The 26,874-nt window shown below is 43.8% G+C and overlaps 3 protein-coding genes across 4 annotated transcripts in view; 2 read left to right on the top strand and 1 right to left on the bottom strand.

Moving 5' to 3' along the window:
- EFTUD2 (elongation factor Tu GTP binding domain containing 2) overlaps positions 1-19,686 on the bottom strand; it is a 33,414-nt gene extending 13,728 nt beyond the window's left edge. The window contains exons 1-22 of the mRNA XM_033169211.1: positions 19,572-19,686; positions 18,969-19,084; positions 18,201-18,366; positions 17,749-17,827; positions 16,937-17,012; positions 16,208-16,273; positions 15,272-15,307; positions 14,783-14,873; positions 13,801-13,883; positions 12,039-12,205; positions 11,294-11,418; positions 9,853-9,916; positions 8,999-9,089; positions 7,742-7,877; positions 6,455-6,582; positions 4,555-4,748; positions 3,759-3,870; positions 3,018-3,158; positions 2,202-2,303; positions 1,943-2,025; positions 1,013-1,099; positions 91-217 (exon numbers count right to left, since the gene is read on the bottom strand). Of these exons, the coding sequence (XP_033025102.1) occupies positions 91-217; positions 1,013-1,099; positions 1,943-2,025; positions 2,202-2,303; positions 3,018-3,158; positions 3,759-3,870; positions 4,555-4,748; positions 6,455-6,582; positions 7,742-7,877; positions 8,999-9,089; positions 9,853-9,916; positions 11,294-11,418; positions 12,039-12,205; positions 13,801-13,883; positions 14,783-14,873; positions 15,272-15,307; positions 16,208-16,273; positions 16,937-17,012; positions 17,749-17,827; positions 18,201-18,366; positions 18,969-19,073 (2,259 nt within the window). The 5' untranslated portion in view covers positions 19,074-19,084; positions 19,572-19,686. The remainder of the gene's footprint in view (positions 1-90; positions 218-1,012; positions 1,100-1,942; positions 2,026-2,201; positions 2,304-3,017; positions 3,159-3,758; positions 3,871-4,554; positions 4,749-6,454; positions 6,583-7,741; positions 7,878-8,998; positions 9,090-9,852; positions 9,917-11,293; positions 11,419-12,038; positions 12,206-13,800; positions 13,884-14,782; positions 14,874-15,271; positions 15,308-16,207; positions 16,274-16,936; positions 17,013-17,748; positions 17,828-18,200; positions 18,367-18,968; positions 19,085-19,571) is intronic.
- Positions 19,687-19,962: 276 nt separating this feature from the next.
- On the top strand, positions 19,963-22,775 carry CCDC103 (coiled-coil domain containing 103). 2 transcript variants are annotated; one of them, XM_033170885.1, is made up of 4 exons: positions 19,963-20,010; positions 20,615-20,761; positions 21,575-21,707; positions 22,001-22,775. In XM_033170885.1, exons 2-4 carry the CDS (start codon positions 20,625-20,627, stop codon positions 22,463-22,465), a joined length of 735 nt encoding a protein of 244 aa, XP_033026776.1. In that variant the 5' UTR covers positions 19,963-20,010; positions 20,615-20,624; the 3' UTR covers positions 22,466-22,775. The 2 variants fall into 2 exon arrangements, with proteins under 2 accessions (XP_033026776.1, XP_033026775.1); XM_033170884.1 differs by lacking the exon at positions 19,963-20,010 and adding an exon at positions 20,050-20,087.
- A 469-nt stretch (positions 22,776-23,244) lies between these two features.
- FAM187A (family with sequence similarity 187 member A) lies at positions 23,245-24,776 on the top strand. The gene has a single exon (XM_033171016.1). It carries the CDS (start codon positions 23,432-23,434, stop codon positions 24,671-24,673), a length of 1,242 nt encoding a protein of 413 aa, XP_033026907.1. The 5' UTR covers positions 23,245-23,431; the 3' UTR covers positions 24,674-24,776.
- The last annotated feature ends 2,098 nt before the right edge of the window (positions 24,777-26,874 follow it).

The raw sequence follows: 26,874 nt of genomic DNA, 5'->3' as shown, positions 1-26,874 counted from the left end.
TGGGCTGCAAAACTGAAGCAGTCCTGGGTAAGAGTCATTTGATCACTGCAGGCTAAAAACCAACCCAAATCTCTCTGGCAGGGTCCTTACCTCTGAGGGCAGGGTGTCATCCACCAGGATGTTTGGTCCAGTAGCATCAGGCCCAAAGGCCCAGATGGAACGGGCGGCCAGCAAATCCCAGTCATATTTAGTCTGGAAAAACTCGCCCAACTTTTTCCTAAAGGGAGGAGAGATGCAAACATTGAAGGAACTCAACTACTAACTGGTTTAATTTTCTCACCAACCCCTCCCCAAATGTGCAATGAATCCATCTCTGATAGACACTGGTCTACTTTCCCCTTAAACATTTATTAGGTAAGAACATGGGTAGGCAAACTAAGGCCCAGGGGCCTGATCCGGCCCAATCACCTTCTCAATCCAGCCCGCGGATGGTCCAGGAATCAGCGTTGTTTTTACATGAGTAGAATGTGTGCTTTTATTTAAAATGCATCTCTGGGTTATTTGTGGGGCATAGGAATTTGTTTTTTGTTTTGATTTTCCAAAATACAGTCCGGCACCCCACAAGGTCTGAGGGACAGTGGACCGGCCCCCTGCTGAAAAAGTTTGCTGACCACTGGGTAAGAATGTACTGCTTCCACTGGAAACTTGACTACAACCATTCTAAAGTATGAAACTGTTTGATATGGCTGTAATGTTTATTAAATTAATTGGCTAAACAACTAAAAACATTTAGGTCAATAAGTGGCCTTGATTAATCAAGATATAGATTAATTTATTTTTAAACTTATTTTTAATAGAAGTACTTTGTCTCTGCTGGCTCCAAAGGCCTGGCTTTCTTACGATTTTGTGCATTAGCAGATTTCAGATACGGATTCCCTATGTAAGCAAGAGTGATGAAGTCCTTCTCTTAAGGGGCTGAGGTGACCTTCCAAGTGTCTGAAGGCAAAGGAAATGTGTGTGTGTGTGTGTGTGTGCTTGTCTATCACAGCCAACTCTTCAGCAAACTCCATACCTGTTCCATGTTATCTGCACCACTTCATTCTCAATGTCTTCAGCCAGACCCTTTTCCAGAGGCTCAGCTATCATTGTGATCTTGTTCCTGGACAGAAAGACATATGTCAATTCAGCTGGAGAGGAAGAGGTAAGCAATGTTGGACCGCTGGGAAACTGCTCTTCAATTTAAGCCAATTAAAAGTAGGAAGTGCTCTGGTAGTTTGAAATGGCTGTTTTCTTGTTCTGTTGTTAGTGGCTAAGGGTGAACAGTTGTTGCCCCTCTTCAACCCAAGACCCTTTAAAGAGCTGAAGAAGGCCAATATATCTTCTCTTAATCATCTGCTCTCCAGGGCAAGAGTAGGGAACCCTCCAGGTGTTGAACCCCGAACTCCATCAGCCCCAGCCAGCAGAGCCAACCGTCAGGCATGATGGGAGTCATAGTCTGATATCTGCAGGGCCACAGGCTCCCTACTCCTGTTCCAGAGTTTATTTTCCAATGGGGTTCTACCCAACAGGTCCCACCTTGTTCTATTGCATCTCCCGCTTCTGCAGTTTACTCTGAAAGGAGCGAATTTGTTCAAAATAGCAACTGCAAGCTATAAAGGCCTGTGGACATAAACAAAATGCTTGCTTTCCTTCTAGGCAAAATTATACATCTTCTTCTGCTTCTGGAAAAACTGCCTGTGGCAGCATAAAGAAAATATCCCAACCTGTAGGGGTAATATGAACAGCTTGCTGAACTGAAGACAATTGCCACTGGAGGGAATTTCAAGTGGCTATCATGTCATGCTCGTTCCCAGGTTGCGTGAAACTTTTTAAACACAGCATATCCAACTCTGGCTGCACAAGGGCTAAGCCAGTTAATTCAGTGCAAGATGGTGCCTTAGCTTTTTTTGTAACGGCACCACACCCGTGGCTCACATTTTAAGACTCTCATCAAAGATCTTACTTTTTATTGGGCGTCTCGGCAAAACACTTCAGGGAAGAGGTTTCCACAACAGTCTCACAGAATGTGACAACAGGGTCAGCCACCTTTGAAAAGTGAATAGAAGAATGGGGAAGAGCTGATAAAAAAAACTTGAGTGATGGACCCAACCTCCCTTGTTCAGTTTAGATGGCAAACCAAGGTGAAGCTAGAAAACACCACCCTCCCCCCAAAAATCGACATATCAGAAACATCAGAGTTAGAAAGAGAATCTTTTGTGTACCTTGATATCAATCTCCGAATACATTTTTCGCAGATCGTGCATTACGCAGTCAAGATACAGCTCGCCTGTTCCCAAAATCACGTGTTCCCCGGATTCTTCCACCTGGAGGCACATGTACAAGATAAGCTTAACGAAACCGACAACCATTCAGAACTTCATATGGGCTGCATTAGCAGCTCGAACGTACAGCAGAATATGAAGGCTCAAATGAACCTTTCAGGATATATCAGAGTGCTGGATGCTGGGAACAAACAAGGAATATCACAGCCATCCTTTCCTAGTGTAGAAAAACCCAGGCCCTAAGGAGCACAGTCCCGAATCCCTAGCCCCCCCCCCCCCCGGCAACCAGCAACTGATAATACACATTTAAGACAGAATCAGTGCACGAGGAAACACATGCCAAGTAATACACTCAAATGTGATGCCCACAACCCATGAGTATTGCTGTTTCCCACACTGTTGCTGTAACTACATTTCCAGGCACCTATACAAAGCACATCCCGCTTTTCTACTTTGCCATACAGCAGAAGTGTAAAAAGCATATCTCAGCAAAGACTTGCCAATAAAAAAGAAATGAAATGAAATAAAACAGAGCCTTGATCTCCTGCAACGAATCTGGCCTCCCAGGTACCCTCGTCATTGGCACATGCCTCAAAGCTGTGTTTTTTTTTTAAAAAAAACTTGCCCCCGGAGGTTTTCTAATTGCCTAGAATTCTGCCCTAAAGGGGAATTGATAGTGTGGAGAAGGAAAGTTGCAATCTGCTCCCCCTTCCTACTGCCTCCCCACCCCCACCCCTCCAAAGCAATCACACACACCTTGGTGGTGAGAGACGGGTAGCTCTTATTAACCTTACGCAGACCGTCCAGCATCTTGGGGAGCTCAGAGGGATTGACAGGCTCAACAGCTATTTTAATGACAGATGTGGTGTTGAATTTCAAAGGGCGGAAGATCTGAGCCTGAAACAGAACAAGAACGCAATTATCATAACCATAATCAGTAACTGTGTCCTGCCTTTCTTCCAAAGAGCTCCGAGTGGCAGACATAGGGTTGTAACAATGATCTTCTATGGCAAAAAAGAGGGTTTTGGTTTCATATGCTGGTTAGCAAACAGAGATTAAATCACAATTTCCCAGTTCAGATGAACCATGGTTTAAACAAACCACAACAGGAGCTGGCATGAGGGAGGACGAGTGTGTGGGCCCAACACTTGTTCTCTGCTTAATAAACCGTGGTTTAGTAACCTGAAATCATGTCTTAACCAGCTCTATGCCAGCACAAGAACAAGCTAGAAAAACAAATTACCTATAGATTCTTAATGTCCTGGTCTACTCAATACTCAAAGCACACCTCAAGCTGGCCAATACAAACACACACAGCTGAGGAGGAGCCTTTTATAGAATTTGGCTAAAACGGACTGGATGGAGGAACAGGCAAGGAGACGGTGTCGATGCACAGAATGCCACATTGGTCTGCTGCAGAGGGCAGGCACCATGCTGCTCTCGCACCTATTTCCATTCCCCACAAGACAAGGGAGATGTTGGTGACGGCTGCTTTACCTCTTCATTGCCTCTGGGCTCAGTGATGGTGGCTGTCTTCACAATAGGCTGGTCCACACCCTCGATTAGCACCCAGTTGCCAGCAGGGACTCTGTTGACCTCTATGTGATACCTGAAATAAGACACATGTCTTCTTTCCACCTTCAAAAAAGTCATGCTTCCTATCCAAGGAATACACTGTCCTTGGTTGTCCATAACTGTGACTTCTGCACATGTTTTGTGTGTGCGTGTGTGTGTAATCAGACAGAGGGCCTTCTCGGTAGTGGCGCCCACCCTGTGGAACACCCTCCCATCACAGGTCAAGGAGATAAACAACTACCTGACATTCAGAAAATACCTGAAGGCAGCCCTTTTCAGGGAAGTTTTTAATGTGTGATATTTTTGTATCTGATTTTTGTTGGAAGCCGCCCAGAGTGGCTGGGGAAATCCAGCCAGATGGCGGGGTACAAATAATAAATATTATTATTATTATTATTATTATTATTATTATTATTATTATAGTTTTGTCTCTGAACAGTTTGTCAGAAAGTGGGAAACCACACAGATGCAGGCCAGCCATGCAGAGAGAAGAGACAAGGGGGAAGCGTCGTGGAGACCACAAACCACGCTAGCCCCGAAAGCAGCACAGCTCCTAATGGTGGTCAAGCCCAGCACACAACCTGTGCCCTCCCACACTACTTTCAACAGCAGCAGAAATCCCGGACTGTGTGCTGGGTTTCACACTGCGCCTGCCACCCCAACGCATGGAGAATGCAAAGCAGGGATCCCGCGGAAAGCCTTTCCCAGAACCGCCTACCTTGCTACAGAGATCCAGAGGCGCCCCACCGTGCAAATCTGTGAGTCCTCCTCATCTTCCAGGGTGTAGTTTTCTCCGAGGACCTTGACAGGCTGCCCCGCGTGGATGGTCCCACTCAGCACCCTGCCGAAAGCATGGAACTGGACCCCGTCGTCCGTACTATACATCTTTGTGGTGTGGCACATAAGTGGGCCCTTCCAGACAAAAGGTTTTGACAAAGATCAGCCTTTGTGTACCATGGATACAGGCAAAGGAGTATGAAAACGGTGGCCACGGTCCAGAGGAAAAACAGCCGCTTTGCAGATTTGAGTCCTGGAAATTTGATTGACCAAATCCAGACACCGCTGTCCAAGACAAGGCTGCCAATACTGGGCTGATGGAACACCTGGGCCAAATCCGTTAAGTTCATTATTATATGGACTGATATAATAACAAACCTATGGAATTGTGAGTTGGGTGTAGGAGGCACTGGGGTCTCCAAAGAAACATAGGAGCAGTTACAGATGTCTCAAATGGTTGTACATCATACACATAAGACAGATGCAATGGCAGCAGTTAATGCTTGTTATTCATAAGTCAGCCCTGTTCACATATAAAGTGGGCGAGGGCTAGGTCTGATTTTACCCTAAAGAACACATGTTGAGGAGAGTGAGATCCCCACAATTTCACTGCCCGCCTGCTTTCCCCTTCAGCCTAGCTCCAATTCCGGGGAAGCAACTTCACCAAGTTCCGCTCTCATCTTTTGTGCAGCCCTTTGAGGTCAGTGCCTACTGCAGCTTACCCATGAAAAAGGCAAAGACATGAACAATCAAGGGTGGCTGCTGCCGTCACATCAAGCTTGACCTAAGACACTTAGCTCCCTGACAGAATTTACAAAATCTATTCTTGGCACAGCCATGACAGTTAAATAGGGTTTAAGCTCAGAGTGCACACGCGCCTCTTTTCTTCCCTTCAGGCGTCTCCTGTTTCTCTGACCCACTAGCAACAGGCTTGGGTGGCTGACAAATAAAACTTAAGTGTTTGGCCACCCCTCCCATCTGGGTGCTCTTAGTCAATTTCAACACAGATCATTCTTAGAAACAGTTTACATACATGTTATAAATGCAGCATGGGAAAACGTTGAAAACTCCCCATGTGACAGTGGCCACTGAGTGGAGATTCGTTCACATACACACAGGTTGTGCAAAGAGTGGTACATCAAGTATAAAATTATAAAGTCGTACCTTGGAAGTCGAATGGAATCCGTTCCAGACGGCCGTTCGACTTCCAAAACATTCGGGAACCAAGGCGCAGCTTCCAATTGGCTGCAGGAAGCTCTTGCAGCCAATGAGAAGCTGTGGAAGCCGCAACAGACGTTCCGGTTCCAAAGAACATCCGCAAACCGGAACAATCACTTCCAGGATTGCGGCGTTCGGGAGCCAAAACATTCGACTTCCGAGGTACGACTGTAATATGGATTAGGTGATAGACCCTAAACAACTGCATAACTTAAAAAAATAATCTACACAGTGATGGACAAACCACCAAATCAAAACAGACTTACACGACACTGCTTACAAGTAGAGCCAAGTTCTGATTTAATACCAAACTTCCTTTTCTTACTGCCACGAGAAGAGCCTGTTGGATCAGGCCAATGGCCCATCCAGTCCAGCATCCTGTTCTCACTGCAGCCAGCCTGTGGGAAGCCCACAAGCAGGACTTGCCAAATGAAGCTCTTCACCCACAACAGCTCTCCAGATGTTGCTGAACCACAACTCCCACCAGCCCTAGGAAACAAAAGCCAATGGCCGGGGATGATGGGACTTGTAGTTCAGCAACGTCTGAAGGGCTGGAGCTTCCCCTCTCCTGTTTGGAATCATGCAGCCATTAACAAAGAAAGGGAGTTAGACGGAAGTCTTACATCGGGGTCACATTCGCTCATGGCCTCTCCCAGGTCCGAGTCAACTCCGCCTGTGTAGTTGTGCTCGATCTTGGTCTTTGCGCCCGCTTTTGGGGAGGGGATGTGATGCACGCACATGTCCACAAAGCCTGGGAGAACAAAACTGAGTGAGGCAGCGGTTCAGCAACTGAAGTGGCATGATTTTCAGGAAGAGGAAGCCTGTGTTAGTTTTCAACTTTCACCTGGCTACAGCTTTGTACCTGTTAAGGAACACTTTCCACATTGATTTGTCTTAAGCCTTAAACTCTGGAATTTGTTCTAGTGTGTGCTTTCTGTTCATGCAGCATGCTGACCATGAGCTCTGAAAAACACAGGTCTGCAGCTGTGATGGATAAGGCCGGACAAAACTGGTATCTTCCAAGTCTTCTTGAACTATGCTAGCAGCTCTTGACACATGGATTCCTCCTGCTGTCTCCCAAAGATCGGACAAGACAGGTGAGAGGATTTATAAATTCATAATTCTCACTCAAAGTACAAAAACGTAGCATCATCCACAGTAGCTGAGGTATAGCAATATAAAGACAGACTAAATGGAAATACCATTTCTCACAACTTATAATTAGCCAGTGGAATGCATTGCTACTGGCATGAAACTCTCTGTAACATCCTTCTCCAGTCCTTACGATTCCATTAAGACTCACAAGCAGGAGGGTGCAGCAAATGAGAAATAAACACAATGACTGCACTCTCAAGATCCTTTTTATCCTACCCTCCTCCAACATGCTCATAAAGCAATGTTGGGTTTCACAATACACACAAGTCTTTTGGAAGGAGCCAAGAGCCAAGATGTCCTGACTTTACCCTCACAATAGCCCTGTGACAGGTGGGTAGCCGTGTTGGTCTGCCATAGTCGAAACAAAATAGGAAATTCTTTCCAGTAGCACCTTAGAGACCAACTGAGTTTGTTCTTGGTATGAGCTTTCGTGTGCATGCACACTTCTTCAGCCCTGTGAGGTAGCCACTAGGCCCAAGGTCACCCAGCAAACTTCACAACCAAATGGATATTTGAGCTTAGGTCTTCCCAGTCCTAGACTGATACACTAGGCCACCCTATTCCAGGTTAATATGTCTGGAATAAAAAAAGGCCAGTCTTTAATTGCAGTGCAGCACTGACACTCAAAGCCAAAAAAGGGGTTTCCTCAAAATCCCTCAGCCAGAGGTAGCTTGCTTCAACACATGCGTTTGGCAGTCCTCTTTGGCAAGGAGATTAACCACACTGCGAGAAAAGAGAAGGACGATGAAGCCTACCTGTAAACTCCCCAAAAAACTTCTTGCAGACGAGCCTCAAGAGGGGGCGGATGTTGAGTTTCAACTCTTCTTTGGTCAGGTGGATCCCCAGTTCATCCAGAGTCCGGGGCAGGGAGGTGTCAACATCCCCAACAACCTGGGGGAAAGTGAGGAAGTGAACAGGCAGAAGATCTAAGCAGAGAAGGTTCTAGACCAGGGGCAGCTTAACTTTTTTTTTTTTAAAGCTGTTTTAGCATTTATTTAAATCCCTGCCTTAAAAAATAAAACTGGTGTAAATATGTACATTTTTTTAGCAAAGGGTGTTTAGCCTAATCACTAGGTTAAAGCTAACCGAAAGTCCAGAGGCAGCATTATTATCCATTTACAATGGCGTGGACTGTTCGCAGGCTATGAAGGACTCGCTCACAAATTTATTGACAGCTGCACAAAATATTATAGCTAGGAAGTGGAAGGAGCAAACAGAATGCAAAATGAAAGAATGGTATAAAGAGGTGTGGGATATAGCTATTAATGATAAATTAACATGTGCCATTAAGGCAAGATGGGGAATATGCAGGAGAAATTATTTTGAGGTGATACGGAGGGTGTTTGTAGAATTTGTAGTGTTAAACTGGAAAGTGGTCAAACCATCACAAGAGGTGTTGAAATTTTGGGAGGCTGGATAGTTACAATAGTTTTTCTTAATTATTTATGATTATTATTTTGTCAAAATAAAATAAAATAATAATAAAAAAATTCTCCTATTTTAATATCTATATTTACTTGGATACATACTTTGTGTGTGTGTGTGCGTGCGCGCACACACATTTACATACCGGCATATATCCAGACGCACACACAGATTTCTATATGCAACCTAACCCCCCCAGGTACCCAGCTAGTCACCTTCCAGGTTTCTGGAATTCAGTAGGCATGTCTCACATACTTTCAAACTTATTTTCATGGCTGTTAAGAGTGAGAAACTGTTTCCCACCCCTTCAATTAAAGCCAATATGCTCAGGAAACTCTACACCCATAACCTTCTGCTGTGCTTTTCCTTTGGTGTCATGGAGAACATAAAGCCCTAAACCCCTTTCAGCGCACTATGATGGAATGGAGGGAAACCACGGAGTCAGGCATACCCACTGCACCCCACCATATCTATCAGGGAAGGATGTGTGTCATGCTCCCTGTGCCCACGCTCCTTTTTGAAACGGCCGTATCTCATATATTACACAGCAGTCAGGGGACATCCATCCATGGGAATCCAAAACGTACCTGAGCTAGTATCTTGTAGAGAGGCTCAAGGATGAATTCCACAAAGCTCCGCTGTGAACTACTGGTTGGGGCCTTTTTAGTGAATTTTCTCCTAAAAAAAACACAAGGTCAACACCTAAGTGGTTCTGAAGTTAATAAAGCCTTTCCTGGTGGCCATTATCTGCACACTTAAGAAAATTTCTAATCACGGACTAGGAGAGGTAAACTGGAAAAAAGCATATATGTGCACGTTTTCATTCTCCCAACCATGGGGACTAGAAACCTTGGGACGAATATGAATTATTACTACTAGAAGTGCCATTCTTTTGCTCTCCGTTCCTCTTATGCACTAGATGACCAACCCCTGAATCTTGATGTTGGGTAGTGTGAAACTGCATCTATTTTTTTCTCTCTTGGGATGACTAGGTAGATGAGTTACACTCAGTGTCTGGAGATTGCCATATTTGGGCTATGGAAGCCTTTTTCCAGTAGCACACAACTGGACTGCTATATTTGGGCTATGGAAGCCTTTTTCCAGTAGCACACAACTTGGCTTGCTTCCTGGAACAATCTAGAGTTATTTTCTCAGTCCACCTTTTTTCTACACATGACATTGCTTGGTTTAAATATTATTCGGCACACCTGAGAGGTGTGCATATGCAAATGACTCACCTCGGAACAGTGGGCCGATGTTAACGAAACTCTACAACATCCTTACACCAAAGAGAAAACACCTGACTTATTTTCTGTCTTTTATCTCAGCATTTGGTATGCTTAAGATACTTGCTATTTTGGGTTGCTAATTTACATGGGTTAGGGTAAAGCTGCAATGGAAAAGGACAATGAAGTAAGAATAAAAAGCAGGAGTTCCTTACGTCTTGGGGTTGAAGTAGATGTCTCCCCAAAGGCGCTTTGCAAACTCCTGGTAATTGATGTCTCCTAAAATGAACAGAAGGCGGGGTGGGTCCAGTTATACAGCTTTTGTGGGATATTTTTCACATGATTTAAAGCATATAGTGAATTTTGAGAGTCAGGCTGACAGTTTTATCTTCAACCAGTTTCCTTTAAAGCTGCATAATTCCTTCCATTGCGTACCCAGCTTGGACCTGCCCTGGATATGCTCATGTTGCAAAAAGAAGCAATTAATTAGAAGGCAAACTAGTACATCACTGCAGCTACAACTATATGTACTCTAATCAGTTCCTTAAAAAAAAACCTCACTTGAGTCTCACTAAGAAAATTATAGGAACACAACATAAAACTATATAAATGGCTATATAAATGGCAAACATAAATGGCTCTGCTCTCAATTATTACTGCATTTATGGCTACCTATTTAAATACTGCCTTTAAGCTGGTGTACAAAATTTCATAAAATACAGTATCAGAACATAATGACCATCCAATTCAAGCTCACCAGGTTCCCATCGAATTGTATAGCATAATTTAACTGGCGTAAAATCAGCAACTTGAGAGGGAGGAGCAAAATCTGTCCCTACAAAACTCTATGGCCATCAAGGACAGATGTCACTGTTACCCCCATGCGAAATGTGTCCTGACCTTACAGTTTCCCATATAAGCAAATGTCTGCCACTCTCACCTTTAGGAAAAATAAAACACTGCCTTTGGAAGACCTTCATGGCAGGTGCAAAGCTCATCTAACCTCTCCTCGCCATCTTAGTCCTAACAGCATCCACTGAGGAGGACTTGGTGAAGGTATGATCTATGTGGCTTAACAACGCTACCCCCCCAGGAGTCCTCACAACACTTGATTCATCTCTGCCCACTGGCTCAAAAGAGATGGGGAGTGTGCTCCAAGCCAAGGGACTAATATGGCCCGATGTAGGAGACCAGAGCGTTTATACATAGGCTTTCCATCGAGGGATGGACAGATTCTTAACTAAACTGCATTGCTGTCTTATAAGTTGTATGTAATGCCGATCACAGCAGGCAATACAGTCTCAGTTACGACTAAGGAGGAGTGAATAGCAAGCATTTAGTTACATGGGAGGAAGTAGTGCACCCAAGGACATCACTGAAATAGCAAACAAACCAGATCTCTGCCTCTGTTGCCTCCAGCCATTTGCAGACCCCCAGCCCTCCCCTAGAACGTGATGGAACCTTGAGAATTGGCATCGATAAGTTGCATACAGAAAAAACACAGGTGACTTTCAATGCAGAAAAGGCTACAAACATAGCAGGCACATCCTCACTATAAAGCAAGGTTAGGTTTCACAGTATGTGTGAACCTTTCAGAAGGAGTCAAGAGCCAAGGTGTCCCCCGACACGCACACAAACATTTTGACAAATGCTTACCGTACATGTCAGCATAGATCTTGGCAAAAGAACCCAGCGTGAAACAGATGCTGTACTGGGAGCTGGCAAAACAGACATTGCCCAGGAGTGGTGAAAGAATCAGGTTCTCATCTGTGGAATACATGCTGCAAACAAAGAAGTGGTTTTAAAATAAGACAGAACCAGGCAGCGCCACTATCAAGACACGCACAAAGGGAAAGGCAGCAGTTTCAGCTGCTACAATATTAAAGCATTTCAGAAAAATTCATTTATGAAGTCTAGCAACCATTTTGATACACCAGGGATACCGCAGCACTGACATTTACAATTAATCAATTAAATGTAAATACATGTTTGATAGTTATATTTTTTTAAAAAACAATTCTTTAAATGTTTGAATTAGGTCTGCCAGTTAAGCAGAGAGAACAAAAACTTTGGCACAATTAAAACTCCCCTTTAAGGAGTGATGGGGAAGAAATGAAAGTTTAAATTTCATGGAGGTTACGTGCCTATACCTCAGCAGACTTTTACCTATATCCAACACCGGGAGTTCTAACTTTAGCAAATATAAATCTAGGTGAAGACTGGGGATTCCCTTAAAAAAAAATTAGGTGTAAGACTCCCCAAATTTGGTTGGTATCTCTCTCTCTCTCTTTTATAGAATGAGCTGGGTGTGGCTTTACATCCATGGTTATATCCAAAGGTTAGAGTCAATGGAACTAACTTAACTCTCAAAAGCATGTTATAAATGCTGGCATTTCTATACCTGATTAAGCCGTTGACTTCATCCACTATGTGCCGCAGCTTGTAGTAAGCGTCAGTAGGAGGCAATTTCAGTTCCAGTATCAGGCGGTCAATCTTGTTAATGCACACGGTCACTGCCAGCCTCTCTTGCACTGCATGCTTGATCAACCGTTCGGTGTTGAGCATGACCTACAGGGACACAAAATAGGAGATGATGCCAGGTGGGGCGTGAGGAATCGAGCGATGACCCTTCCCTGCTGGGAGAGCAGCCTGCAGGAGCGTGTATGCTCAGCAATCAGCATGAGGTCCGCTTTTAGAAAATGTGTTTAATGCAACATTGTCTTCCATTAAGGCTGCCCCATCCAATGACCTTTGACAAAAATAAAGCTCTTAATCACATGGGGAAATGAACATGCAGGAGAGGGAGGAAGATTAAATTTTATGGTGCAGCAGCACATAAATGCAGAGAGAAGCAGAAGAAGATACCCCTTTAAAATGGAGGGAACTGGTGCTACTTGCAAGGAGAAGGGGGCAGTCTTTGAATGGGGCAATCTGAGATGGGGCAGTCCCTCTTGGTTAACAGAGAGGGCTATCAGTCTTCAGTGATACTAAAGGGGAAGGGCATCCCTTCCTCACTCAGAACAACCCTGATTGGGTAGCAGTACATACAAGTTGCCCAACTAATGATGTATCCATTGTGCTATTAACTGGTCCTATAAAACTTCATCCCACATCACTAGAGGTTACCAGAACATGGATAACTGTGACCATGTGCTGGTGAAAGGTGCACTGCACTACTGAGACTCAGTTGGTGATCTGTAGGAAAAGATGGAACTAAACATTGCACGAGATAGGCAACGGCCGCCAAAAAGAGCCCTCATATCTTTCTCCCTGTAACATCTAGGAAGAAAAATGGAAGTTGTGTGATGTCATCACACTTTTGAATTTTGCCCCATCTTTACTCCATGGCTGCTATTTATGCATTCAGGGAAACCTGAAGCAAAATAACATCATGCCATGTAGTTTATTAGTTTTTTTAAAAAAAATGGTGGGGGAGACACAGGGCTGTTTTTCTTCAACACCAGAAATGGGGCAGGAGTGGAAGGAAAACTGAGAACATGTGGCTCATTATGAGGGGGAGACTCTTTGAAAGAATCAGTATGAAAATTAAAATCAAATATGTAATTTCAAGGATATGAAGCCTAGAAAAATAGGACAAAGTAAACACACTTTAATAACAAATGATTCTATTACTCTAGAAAGAACACCAACAGAGCCAAACAACAAAAAACCTTATCAACAAGCAGCTGTTGCCAGATAGCTTCTCTTCATGTCTAGCTCTGCCCACAGCCTCACTGTGATATTCTATACCTTAAGGCCCCCTCTGAAAGATGCCTGGCCTTGAAAGAAGGAAATTCCAAAAATGTCCTTGGCTGAAGTGTTGCACTAGTGCACACATCACTTTCTAAACTAAAACCTGATTCAGCCTTCCTGACAACTTACTCCCTGTCTTCTGTCGATAATGCGGACATTTCCTCCCTCTCATATATGAAGCATGCTGAATTCACTTAATTTATGTCCAACAGCATTGCAGTTTAAAAATCTGTCAGCTTCTTCCAGTTTCTTGGTGCAGAATCCCAGGGGCCCTAGATATGATTCTTAGTAAAAGGTGCTAGCTTCTCACAAGCAATCCTCTTAATTGCAACCTTTCTGTGCAATACATCTCCTTGCGTGAATGGAAAGAATAGCCGAACCCACGAAAAAGCGTTCCCACATATACTCACTCCCTCAGCAGCATCAATAAAGAGCACCACGCCGTCAGAAATGCGGAGACCTGCTGTGACCTCGTCGGAGAAGTTTACATGACCTTTAGGGAGTTGAAATATTCACACACACACACACACACACATACACACACATATATTAATCATCATCATCATTTAGAAGTGCAAGTTGCAGTATGTGCTTCACAGAGAAGGGGGTTAACTAGAAGATCCCTTGCACAACCCTACACCAAGGGAAGAGACAGCACAAGGCAGAGTTCAAGGGGAAGGAGTACCATGATAGAAAAGGAGAGGATAGAGAGACCCTGCAGCACTTGAAGCCCACAGGAGAGTTCTGGCATTGTAACAATGACTGGACGTGACCCAATGCCCACCCCTTTTCAGGGGATCACAAATTTAGCCAGGTACTGGGGAGCAAGAGGAGGCAACTCCCTTGATGTACAGATCCTGCGTTCAGTGTGAGCTGACGTACTTCAAGCACAATCCTAACCATGCCCATCTACTGTACTCAGAAGTCAGTTCTATTAAATTCAGTAAGTGGGGGGGGGGGTTAAGTGCTGCTATAATAGAAGCCTCAACTGGAATGAAAGCAAGCTAGGATTACAAGGAATGGTGCAAAAAACCCAAACCCCGAAAGCTCCCCAAGCCAGTCAAATTTGGGAAGGTGGTTTTAAGGGTTGGCTACAATTCAGCTCACAATGAAGTATGCTTAAATTCTCCATTTCCAGTGCAACTTTGAGGCAATTCACACAAGGACCCTGCTTGCAAATGGCAATTTATTCCTCACTAAGCACTTCAGGCTGTGCAAAAGACAAAAAAGATGTGTGTGGTTGAAAAGCACCAGCTGAGATTATTGCGCCTTGCTCACAATATAAATTTCTCTATATCACTGTTAGCCTGTTTTTGAAAACAAAACACCTTAGCCTGTGTTCCCTGCCGGTTTTTATGTTATGGGGTGAGTCTCCCAGACACCCAAACTCACCTGGTGTGTCCATGATGTTGAAGAGAAATGATTTGCCCTTTGTGTCTGGGAGAACAATGGTCACTGGCGTGCTCTTGATCCCAACTCCTCTCTGAAAAGAAACCAAGGTCAAGATGGGAGAGGGGTGAAAGTTAAGAGTTTGGGCTGAAAATGTGGACCATGACATTAGAGGGCACAGCGTGGAGGGGAAATGACCTGGTATGGAATTTGACATTATGAGAAACTCAAGTACAGAGACAAAGGATCGCACCTGGCATTAGTCATAGTTGGAATACACCCACTGAAATTAAGGGCAGTGCTTACTTTGGTGTAATAATTTCAATAATAAGATGTACACTGAGCAGAATATAGCTGGATACAAGCTCAATACAAGAGATTCAGCACACATGCTGCATGCATTTCAGACCTCTCTGCAAAACCTTGTACTGTATCTTCCCCCATATTGCTCTTTCATAATGGCTGAGAAGTCAGTGCAGCAGATATACCTACCTCTTGCTCAGTGAAGAGTATATCTGTATAGCAAAGCTGAAAGGAACAAAATAATAATAATTACTCAACAGCCAGATCATCTAAGGTGGAGTATGTTCTTCCACATCATCTTTTTCTTTTTTAGTTCTCTCCCATTCTATCTCCCCCCCCCGTGCTTTTTCCTAAAAAAATGTTTAGGGGTACTCTCATTTTCCTACTCATATTGAAATACTGCCCCTCAATGAGGCCAAACTTAGATTCAGAAATTGTTTAGGGGTATGCGTCCCCCTGCATCCCCCCAGAAAAAAGCTCTCTCCATGTGTGTAAAGTAATATGCTTAGGATTCTAAACAAAACAACGGAGACATACAGTAAATAAACAATCAGTAAAGCAATCAATAATGGATGAAGAAAGAAAAATGAACACTTGAAATCACTTCAACTTAAATTAATCAAAGCATATGGCTGATAATTTTCCTGGTGTTTTGAGTTCTAGAATTGTATTTAAAAAACTCCATCTTTTGATAAGTTTATCAGACACATCATCTTTAATCTGCTTCAAAACTGTTTTACACATACAGTGGTACCTCGGGTTACAAACACCTCAGGTTACAAACTCTTTGGGTTACAGAACCTTGGGTTAAGAACTTTGCCCCAGGATGAGAACAGAAATTGCGCACTGGCGGCGCAGCGGGAGGCCCCGTTTGGTTAAGGGGTAGCTCAGGTTAAGAATGGTTTCAAGTTAAGAACGGACCTCCAGAACGAATTAAGTTTGTAACCAGAGGTACCACTGTATACAAATTGATGCACACTTAATTGATTTATTAATCAAACCCCATGATGAATCGACTAAGATCTCCTTAACTGACAGTTAGCCCATATGTATCTAAATCTTTAGACAACAGTATCATAAACCCGCCTCCTAAAGGATTAAAAACAAAGTATAAAGGTAACTTACATCCTGGTCATAACGCTTTCTGATCTCAGGATGAGTCTGTTCAACCAGGCAATCCACAAAGCAAGTCTGGAAGGAACCAGAAAAACAAAAAGAAATGAATTGGCAAGGCATGAATTAGCTAGCTAAATGTGACCAGTCCAGGAAGCACAAGGATGTTGCATCTCTGCCTCTCTCCCACTCCCATTCTGAACCTAATTCCAGAACTACAATCAATGCACTTTTGCAACTTCCTCACAATTATATCAACAACTGTTATTCCATATCCAGTAAAAACATTAATAAATTCTAACACCAGACCCATCCCGTTTTATAAAAATGTGAACAAAATAGGATAGAGACCTGGCAACTGAGAAGCCAGCAATACTTGCAGACTCTCCCTAATAGTTCATCTAAATTGACTGCCCCGGCTTAAAAAAAACCAGTAAGCAAGCTAAAATGATGACAACATTCTGGCATAACTGCAGCTCAAGTGTGAGAAGTATCTGTGTTAGGAGTTGCTTTGGGGTGCATCTTGTAGACAGAACTAACTCTGTGAGGCCCAAAGTCTTGAAAGGGCCTCAAGGAACTCTAAAATCATTAACCTGGAGAACTATACACTGAATCTAGTTCATTCAAAAACACAAACCACACATGTACATGAGTGAATACCTCAGAATTCTGCCACATCTACGGAATGGACCACAGCTACTCCTGAGCTGCCTTATTGTAAATATATTAATTGATGCTAACCTTGCCGTGATGTAGGTGCCCACAAAGTGTAACATTCCGAATCAGCTCAGAGTTGTCCATCAAGTCTGCTAGGAAACTAGAGAAGACCAAAGGGGCAGGGAAGTTTTCAGTTATACACACTGCCAAGTAACGTAAAGTTATTCTCATTATCCGAGTTACAACCCCCTCCCTGCCACAGAAACCAAAATCACCTTTCCAAACCCTTCTTCCACATCACTGGGAAACAGGGGAGGGGGAACCAACAGGACAACCACCCCGCCAAAACCTTTGTATAAATGTTTCTAATACAAAACATAAAAATGCAAAGAGGAAACGAAAGAGAACAAACAGAACAAAGTTAAGAGGATAAAACGAGGAGGAAAAACAAAGAAGGGAAAAACAGATATATGCTTCGACATTGCTACCTGCCAACTGTATGTATTACAATTATTCAAAATATTTAGCATATAGAAGAGAAGAAGGAGAAGGAGAAGAAGAAGAAGAAGAAGAAGAGGAGGAGGAGGAGGAGGAGTTTGGATTTGATATCCAGCTTTATCACTACCCGAAGGAGTCTCAAAGTGGCTAACATTCTCCTTTCCCTTCCTCCCCCACAACAAACACTCTGTGAGGTGAGTGGGGCTGAGAGACTTCAAAGAAGTGTGACTAGCCCAAGGTCACCCAGCAGCTGCATGTGGAGGAGCAGAGACACAAACCCGGTTCACCAGATTACAAGTCTACCACTCTTAACCACTACACCACACTGGCTAGAAGTACCGACAGAAGGGAGTTGCACAGGGAGACGGAGAAACAGAGAACAAACAAGCTATACTCACTCCATCTCATACACTGTGACTGGCAATGTTTGCTCCATGAGGGAGAATTTCTTGGTCTTCACGGGTTTAATAATAGGCTCTGAAAACAAACACAAGAAAGAATATCCCTTTAAAGAGAGAATATCCCTTTAAAGAGAAAAGCAGAAAAGCCCTACCTCAACACTCAGCCAAGTAGAAAAAAGGAGCAAAACACAAACTTTTTGCATGTCCCTGATCCCAGATTCAGTTCCTGGTATCTGTGACTGAAGTCTCTGTTAAGGCTTGGAAAGCTCTTGGAAAGTTTGGACTCAAACAGTACTTGTCAGATGAAGCAATCCAATGGAAATAAAATTGTTTCTTGGCTGTACAATTTCAGATTGCAGATAGGTGCTCAACTGAATGACTGCTGATCCAGTATGCTATGTAGAAGACTCTTGGCTTCTCCCTGACAAGATAGTTCTATAACTTCTCACCTGTCAAAGGCTGTGTGTCTTCCTCTTGCACAATGGTCTCCACCTCTGGACCGTAAACCTCCTCAGCCGTTGGATAGTATTTCTTATCCTCGTGCAGCACCACATCCATCCCAGGGTGGTCATCATCGTGGTCTCCAATGTCATCATCATCATCGTCCTCATCGAGCTGAAAACAGAATGAAGGGCCTTCAGCTGGTCTCTAGCAATTTCCATCCAGTGCAGTCCCAATTAAGGAACTTGGGGTTGGCTCCCATGTGCATGTTCATCACTTGATGATGGCAACATCAAGCTTGCAAAAGTTCATACACTCAGGTCCTGCGTCATGAACACAATGCGTTCTCTGGAAATTGTTTGTTAAGTGAATGTTCACATAAAGAATTAATGATTTCCATTGATTTCTATAGGGAAATTTCTAATGCGTTCCCAACCACAAAATCTGTTGTGCATATAGGCAGGTTTGGGTACTAATCCCTTGTGTTGGGGTAAGTGGATTTTTGCACAGCAAGCATTTGTAAAATGGGACATGCGTGTGCAATATATCTGTTGGACTTCAAAGTGTCATGGGACACCCAGTTGCCTTTGCAGCAACCGTGTAACATGGCTAGTTTCCTTGAATGAGCATGACACCTTTTTATGATCCTAAAAAATTAAATTAACTACTTAACCAAATGAATAACCCAAATATTTAATCATCTAACAGCCTTAACTAAAACCATTGGGTGGCCTTTAGTATAGTTAGCATTTACAGAGGAAGCATAATCCCCATACTTCATCTAGATCCTTTGAATCCCGACCCATCTCGTCATCGTCATCGTCAGAATCAAGCTCTGGGCCAATATAATTCCCAAATTCATCATACAGATCTGTATCCATGTTGCCGGACCCTGGAAAGAAGAAAAGCCATTGAAACATGTATAACAAGGCCAGTTGGTATCCTGAAAGTTTTTTTTTTTTGTATTGCTGAATTTTGGTAGCTATTCAGTATGGATATAAGGAGTGTAGGAGTGTGTGTGTTTTCCTGCATACTGTGTTTTTGATAGCTTATTTTTATTGTGAACCTCGCCTGTAGCAACCTACACAGCTGTCCACCACAGTAGCGCTTGGCCCTTATTTCCAGTTCATTTCTACCTTCTGGTTTACTCAAGTGCCTCTTCTTAACCCATCAGGCTTCATAATAGACCCTTGAACTCAGTAGGGCTTCGGCCTCCCCCATCCCGCTTAAGGAAAGGCGTTTAAGACCACAGGCAAAGTTGTCGTCTTTTCTCCTTCTCCTTCTAAAAATCAAGTTTCTAGTCCTTAGAGGCCTGGAGAACAAAACACGGTGCGGCTGAGAAACTAATATATCACATGCATGCCGAATATTACGCGCACCTTATCTGCTTTCCCTTCCCTTCCTCCTCGGCGGCGCCTTTCTCAGCACAGAACGGAGCCCTCGCTGAGAGAAGAAGCGCGCGTTGCTCGCGACGTTCTCCTTTTTCCGTCGCGCGTTGCTGCGACGCTGCCGTGAAAAGGCCCTCCGCCGCTTCCTCCGAATGAGGCTGCCTTTCCTATTGCCTGGCCGATTCGTCGCCTTGCCCTCCCTCCCTACTTCATTAAAATAAAACAAAATACCGGTGTTCGGGGAGGCACGTACAGGCATCCCCCTGATTCTTATATAGGCGCGGGCGGGCAAGCAGAGAATGGAGATTATAATCAGGCGACTAGTGAAGACAGCTCCTTTCTTCGGAGGGTCCTTCCAGTCCCGGCGTGGTCTTGTTGTTATGGAAACCAAACCGAGGCCTCGTTCCTATGGAAATCTGATGCCTAGCCGGTGCGGGCTGGGAAACGGGGAAAGGTGGTGGTGGTGGTGGGGCCTTGGAGACGACTTCCGCAGAACCCTAAACTGGTGTAATAAATAACCTCAATTCCTCATTATCTGGCAGTGTGGAACCCAGGGTCGTTTTTCCATGTAGACCCGTGGAACTCATAGGTGCAGGATATGTACCAGTCCTTGGAATGACGCATCAGAATTGAGGAATGAGATACCACCCCCCCCCCATCCCGAGCTAAAAGGGATATGGAAAATTCCCTGCATCTCAGGGCGCAGGGGCTTCCTCTGAGAATCCGATGCTTTGCCATATTGATAGGATTCTGCAGTGCTCTTTGCTGTAAAAATCAAGCAAATATTGCAAAACTACTGCCAAGGTTTAAGTTCTCTCTCTCCGAAGGAGATCATCTCCACTCCTGGAACGTTTCGCTGCTTGGGAAGTGAGAAGTGCACAGCAACATTCCCCGATTAGCATTATGTAGCATACCTTAATTTCTCTGCCCTTGGGTGTGTCCCCCCCCATTAATGCTTTGATTCCCACGAGATGTGTTACTAGAGTTCTTTGGGATAAGAGTTGTTTGTTTTTTAAATGTCCTTTTGTTTCTAGATAACCTGAGATGGAGGGTGCGATCGACTTCCGTGCTTTGGAGAAAGAGTTGGAAGAAGCTATGGCCGCTGATGAAAAGTACCAGAGAGAGAATGAAGCCAAGTTCCGAGCAGTGCACCAGAAAGTGGCGACTTACGAAGAATTCAGGTTTCTGGAATTCCATTAGTCCCTTTAGTTGATGTGATGCAAGAGGCAGTAGTACAGCTATCCAGTGCTTTTTTTTCCTTAAAAAAATGTTTAAGGGTGCTCTCAATTTTACTCAAGAAAACCACCATTTTATAGTTCAAACCGGGGAAAAATAAATGCAGTAAATGGACAAAAGTATAAAGATTCACAGAATGTTTAGGGGTATACGCATACCCCTAAACATTTTGTGAATGTGTCCCCCCAGAAAAAGCACTGCAGCTATCTGTTTATCCATGAGGTCAATCAACTGCTTGTGAATTTAACCCAATGAACATGCAGTCACGTGGCAGGCTGCTGCAGACTACACGTACTGCAAAAGTCATGTGCATTCATTACTTATATGTGCCTTATCAAAGAAATACAACCAGTTCTCCCAACCTCACTCTTGACTTCTGGATGTCTGAGATAAAGAAGGCTGATTGCATTTTTCAAAGATCTCTGAAAACGCCCACAAAGATAAAATGACGCAGTGATGGGGCCTTATCCTATGACTTGCTTTCCATGTTGCAGTGTGCACCACAGTAAGCTACAGGCAGCAAATACCGTTATATCAGTAGCAGCCAGTGGCCACTCAAAGTTTCAGATGTCCAGGGCCATGCAGTGCTTACGTAGAGTAAATGCAATAATAAATAATGTTCCTGTACTTTTAACAATTATGTAGAGGAAATTTCAGCAGATACGTGTCTTCTCATCCTTGCAACATTATACTAGCTGAGCCACAGCTGCTGAATTTCCCTCCAAATTGCAGTAATGCCCTTTCTCTCCTGCTTGCAGGGATATTGTTTTAGCATCACATTTAAAGCCTCTAGAGAAAAAGGACAAGGTGGGGAAGAAGAGAAATGTGTTGTGGAACTCCCATGCAGTTAAAGCAAACTGCAGACAAGAGAGTGAGGTACAGCTGTCTCAGGTAAGATTGCTTCTTTCCAGGAGTTTGGAGATCCTTGGTTCCTTTTGAGCAAGATTTCCTATTTTATTATCTGTATATATTTATTTGTGACATAACAAAGCATAACAGCAAATGCCTGATAAAATAAAAGTAGAAAGGGATATTGAGAACTAAATATATAGGAACAATTTTCCTTACCAAAATAAATTAATATCGCCATTAAGGCTAAACAGTTAAGGTCTTTCTCTAGTGGGGTGGAGAGTGGGCCAGGATCCACTTGTGTTGGAATCTGTGACATTGTTCTTCTCCTCCAGGAGTTGGTACAGCTGCCCAAGACATCTGCAGAATTCTACAGAGATTGGCGCAGATGCATGAAAAACAGCCAAGAACGCTACCAGCTCCTGCTCCAACTTGGATCCCAAAACCTGGGCCGAATCTTCCAAACAGATCTTGCTTTTGGTTTCCTAGGTGAATTCCTATCAGTGTTCAGTGAAAATACCTGCCTCAAAGACCGGGACTCTGTCTTGGAGATTTTGGAGAGTTTTTCAGGAACCAAACGCTTTGGATTGAATGTGGAACTCATGAGTGAGCAAGAGAAGAAAAACTGTCGGCAGTTGTTTGAGAAATTGCAAAGGATGGGGACTGCCCCTAGCAATCCTCCTGACTTTTCACATGCCACAGAGGAGGAAGGTCTGCCTGTTACCCAAATCCATTGCCAAGCAGATGGACCAACTGAAATAAAATTGATGGAACTGATGCACCTTTACAAAGTCACCTAAAGGAAGCTAGAGCTTGTGTCACAAGCCACACCTCATAGGAAAATAATGGAGAAGATACGGAGGACAAGAACGTCCACAAGGAACATCTTCTATCAATCATCCCCATTAAGATGAGTGGGAGATCATCAAGAGCACACATGAATTCTTGCACATCTCCAGTTAATCTCAGTACAACTTGTATAGAATTATATTTGGTGGGTGGTGGATGGACCTGTTTACTGATGGACCTGCACCTGTTTACTGTGGTTTTAGGTGAGCTCTGCCTTCTCCAACAAGGCAGATAGTGCATTGTCAATAAATAATAGTTGTTGATTGATTTCTGCTGTGGTTTATCTCCTGTTTCTCATGGCACTTGTGCTCTTGACTTCTGCTCTAGTTAGGACTCAGCAGAGCTTAGCCCCAGAATGAGTTGGCCATGCTAGGGCTCAGCATATGCTTTTACTCATTCATGGGTAACAATAACCTAAAGATACTGCTGTCCATCCTGGCTTAATATAAACTCGGTCGTATTAAGTATTGTGGGTGTTTGTATATAATTGGGGAAGAGCCAGTTAAAAGCATATCATGTTGCTGGGCTGAGAAATAACCTGCCTGACATGTTGGAGGGCTGCTGGCAATCTGCTTCATATATATATATATATATATATATATATATATATATATATACACACACACACACACACACACACACACAAATATATATATACAAATATATACACACCCACCCACACAAACACACAAAATGAGGTAACAGCTAGTTGTTCATACTGATCACTCTGGAGCTGAGGCTGCATTCTAGAACTTGTGTGAGCAAAAATGGAAGCGGTTCTAGAGTCTTCGTTCATCCACACACTGTTTAGTATCTTGCCTAGTTTGCCTACTTAAAAGAGCAATGAAGCAGAGTTTAACTACAGAACTTGCAAGCAACCAATGCGGAAGCTGTTGACCAAAGTGTAGCGCCATCAAATGGCTTCAACGGGGTTGGCTGGAATTGCGATAGTCCTTGGCGCTGCTGATGTTCTTCATGCCTTTGCCATTATGGAGAAGGAGGACGTGTTCAGGAGGACCCCTTGCCCAGCTTTTCTGATGTTTGAAAATGCTGCTTACTTGGCCGACATGAGCTTCGAGTTGCCTTGCAAGTGCAAGCCCGAGGAGGTCACTTCTGTGGTTTGGTACTTTCAGAAGAACATGGGCAGACACCGGACTAAGGTCTTGACAGACTTTGATGGCACTTTGGTTGTGGACTCGAGCCACATCAAGAGAGGCGTTGACATGCTCCGGCGCTTCAGCATCAGGATGTTCAGCCTCATTGTCTTCCGCGTTCAGGTGGAAGATTCAGGGCACTACATCTGTGGCACCAAGAAAGGGGATTTCTTCTACGGCTACGATGTAGACGTGCAGACTTCCAAAAACATAGCTGTTGCCTTTGCAGATGAGGATCAGCACCCACAAAAGGACTTCAACAGAACACACTTCGTAGTCTTTACTGTCTTCTGGGAATGGACCAAGTGCAATCGCTGCGATGTCAGAGGCGAGCAACGAAGGGTTGGGCTTTGCTATGTGCAGAGCCCTTATCTGCTCAGGCGATACCGTACTACCATACCAGAGGTAGCTTCCTGCGGCTCCAAGTCTGTCCCAAAGCAGTTTCGGGGGGTTCCGAATAGGAAGCCCGAGGTCGTTATCCGAAGTTGCATGGCACCTTGCAGGAAAAAGATGTCCTCCATGGGAGAGGCATCCATCTCAAATGTCATCTCCAAGCTTGGGGAAAAACCCTGGGTTCCTGACATCCCTATCCAATTCCATACGCAATCTCTTGGCAGTGGGTTGATCATAGCCTGCCCTGGTGCCAGGCCAGAGCATGCTGTGGCTTGGGACAAAGACTCAACCCGGATGTACCTCACTAGGTTCCTTACTGGGGTCAACAAGAGCATGAGGGTCTTCATTGATCACGGAAACCATCTGCACATTCGCATGGCCCAGATGGATGACAGAGGCGTCTACTACTGCTGGCGAGAGGGACAACTGGTGGCTGGCTTTAGGCTCGCTGTTGTGTACGAGAGCCGCCACAAGAGAAGCATTGATGACCCTGAGACACAATACGCCATCAAGGCCATCTTCACAAGCTATGTCTTCATCACCCTCCTCTTTGTCAGCATCCACATTGTCCGCTGCTGTGTTTACGCCTTCAGGTGCACATCTGTGGAATAGCACCCGCCAGGAAAACTGTTCAGGAGCTCAATTTATTCACTTTTAAAATTTGTTGTTGTTAACCCATTTACCTATTGATCTAGTAAATATTTAATTTATCAACTGTCTGGGCTCTTAACCAACTGAGCTTAACCAACATATTTCAAAAGCTTTGAATAAGGGCCTTTTCGGAGGATTTTTTTCCTCCTATGTGGGGTAGCTTTCAAATTTATTAAAACAAGCGTCTTCTCATTCCTAGAAGGAATGGCAATCCTTTAATGTTTTTCATCAACTATGGGGAATACAAAATGTTATCTGTTGCAATCTGTTGCCGGTTTGCAAACAAGCTCAAAACCCAGCTGGATTGTGGAAGTTTTAAATTTAGAAATGCTGAAATCAACAGAGCATTATCTCTCAATTTCAGTGGTTTGCCAGCGATTTTTACATATAGTTAGAACTTTGAAAACCACAGTGACAAATCACTCATGCTTTGCCTGCATCTGATCCCAGGTTCCAATCTCCAGACCTTGGCATCTCCCCCTTTTAGAATAATTTTGGGTAGAAAAGCAGCAAACTACAGTTTCCAGGATTCTTGTGTTGGGTGCTTTAAATGCAGATTTGTTGACATGGGTTTCTCCAGTGGCTGGTGTTGGAAATGGGTGGAAGGTATCTTGTCTGCTGTGGTTGCTCTCCCAGCAGGCTCAAAGGCTGCTTAATTCAGAATAGGTGATTTGAGGGCAGGGGACAGTGTATTGAGCCAGAGTTGCTACAAAGGCCCTGATAAAGGGAAAAGCAAATGGGAAGAAGAGGAGGAGAATGGTGAGCCCTTATCAATGCTATTGGCAGACACTTTGGGACACAACAGTTAGGCTGAATTTGTCAGCCTTCTTTTGAAAGTTGTGTATAACATTTCCTATTTACCGTATATACCCGAGTATAAGCCGACCCGAATATAAACCGAGGCACCTAATTTTCCCACAAAAACCTGGGAAAGCTTATTGACTCGAGTATAAGCCGGTTCACCTTTGCCGCTGTGGAGGAAAAGGAGGAACGAGCAGCCCGAAAGCAGCCCTTTGGGCTGCTCCTTCCTCTTCCTCCTTTGCCAAGTTTGCATTTATGTGAGCAGTTCAGGAATGAAACAAGCTGCCTGGGGAGAGTAAAGAACCGCCGTTTTTGTACGCTTCTTAAGGAATGGTTGACTGGGGAGAGCGGGTGGCGGCACGAGCGGAGAGAAAGGGCTTCTTTCTCGCCGTCCCCCACCGCCCGCCTCATTCAAGTATAAGCCGAGGGCAGCTTTTTCAGCACAAAAAATGTGCTGAAAAACTAGGCTTATACTCAAGTATATACAGTATGTGCACTTTTAGTATTGTTTCCACACTGCTCTTTCCAAAAGTCATGGGAACATACTTCAGAAAGGGCCTTTTCCACTGTGGTGTCCTAACCTGGAACATTCTCTGCAAGGAGGCTTCCCTGGCACACCAAACCTACATTAATGTAATTCCTGTCCCAGGCAAATATCTTTGTATTTCCTCAGATCTTTTATTTCCCATTCACTTCCATTATGATTTTTTTTTTTTAAACTCAGCACATATTATTTTCTGCTGCACGTACGTGTGTGTGTGGTCATTTATATGTGTTTTTATGTAATGTAACTGTTTTTGTATATATGCACACATAGGTATTTGCTTCTGTAAGGCATTCTGGAAATTCATTGAAGGGCAGGATATATATACCCCCTATAAATGATGAAAAAATTGGGAAAGAAGCTACTTTAGGAAACACTTTCAAAAGGAATATTAAAATAAGTGGGTGTGCGTTTTTTGTAAAATAAAATAAAAAACTCACTGCTTCACGTCATAATACTTTTAGTGATTGCAAAGTGTTTAAATACAGCATTAGAAATTGACCCGACATTTGGAAATATGCAAGTAACATTGAGAGGCTAACGTACATATATTCCGCAGTACACAAAGAACAGCAGAAAAGTTGTAGATTGTTTAGGTGCCAGCGATGATTACAAAAGCTTTGATCTTTACACTTGGTCTCCTAGATCAGTAATCATAGAGGCGACTTGCTCACTTGATCATTTGCAATATGTCACTATCCTTCCCGGGTGCCCTCATTTCTTTCTTTCTTTCTTTCTTTCTTTCTTTCTTTCTTTATTTCTTTCTTTCTTTCTTTCTTTCTTTCTTTCTTTCTTTCTCTCTCTCTCTCTCTCTCTC

Source organism: Lacerta agilis, chromosome 14 (assembly GCF_009819535.1).
Source record: "Lacerta agilis isolate rLacAgi1 chromosome 14, rLacAgi1.pri, whole genome shotgun sequence".
Lineage (NCBI taxonomy): Eukaryota > Metazoa > Chordata > Lepidosauria > Squamata > Lacertidae > Lacerta > Lacerta agilis.
Note: the sequence above shows the minus strand (reverse complement) of the source record. Positions and strands in the feature narration are given on the sequence as shown.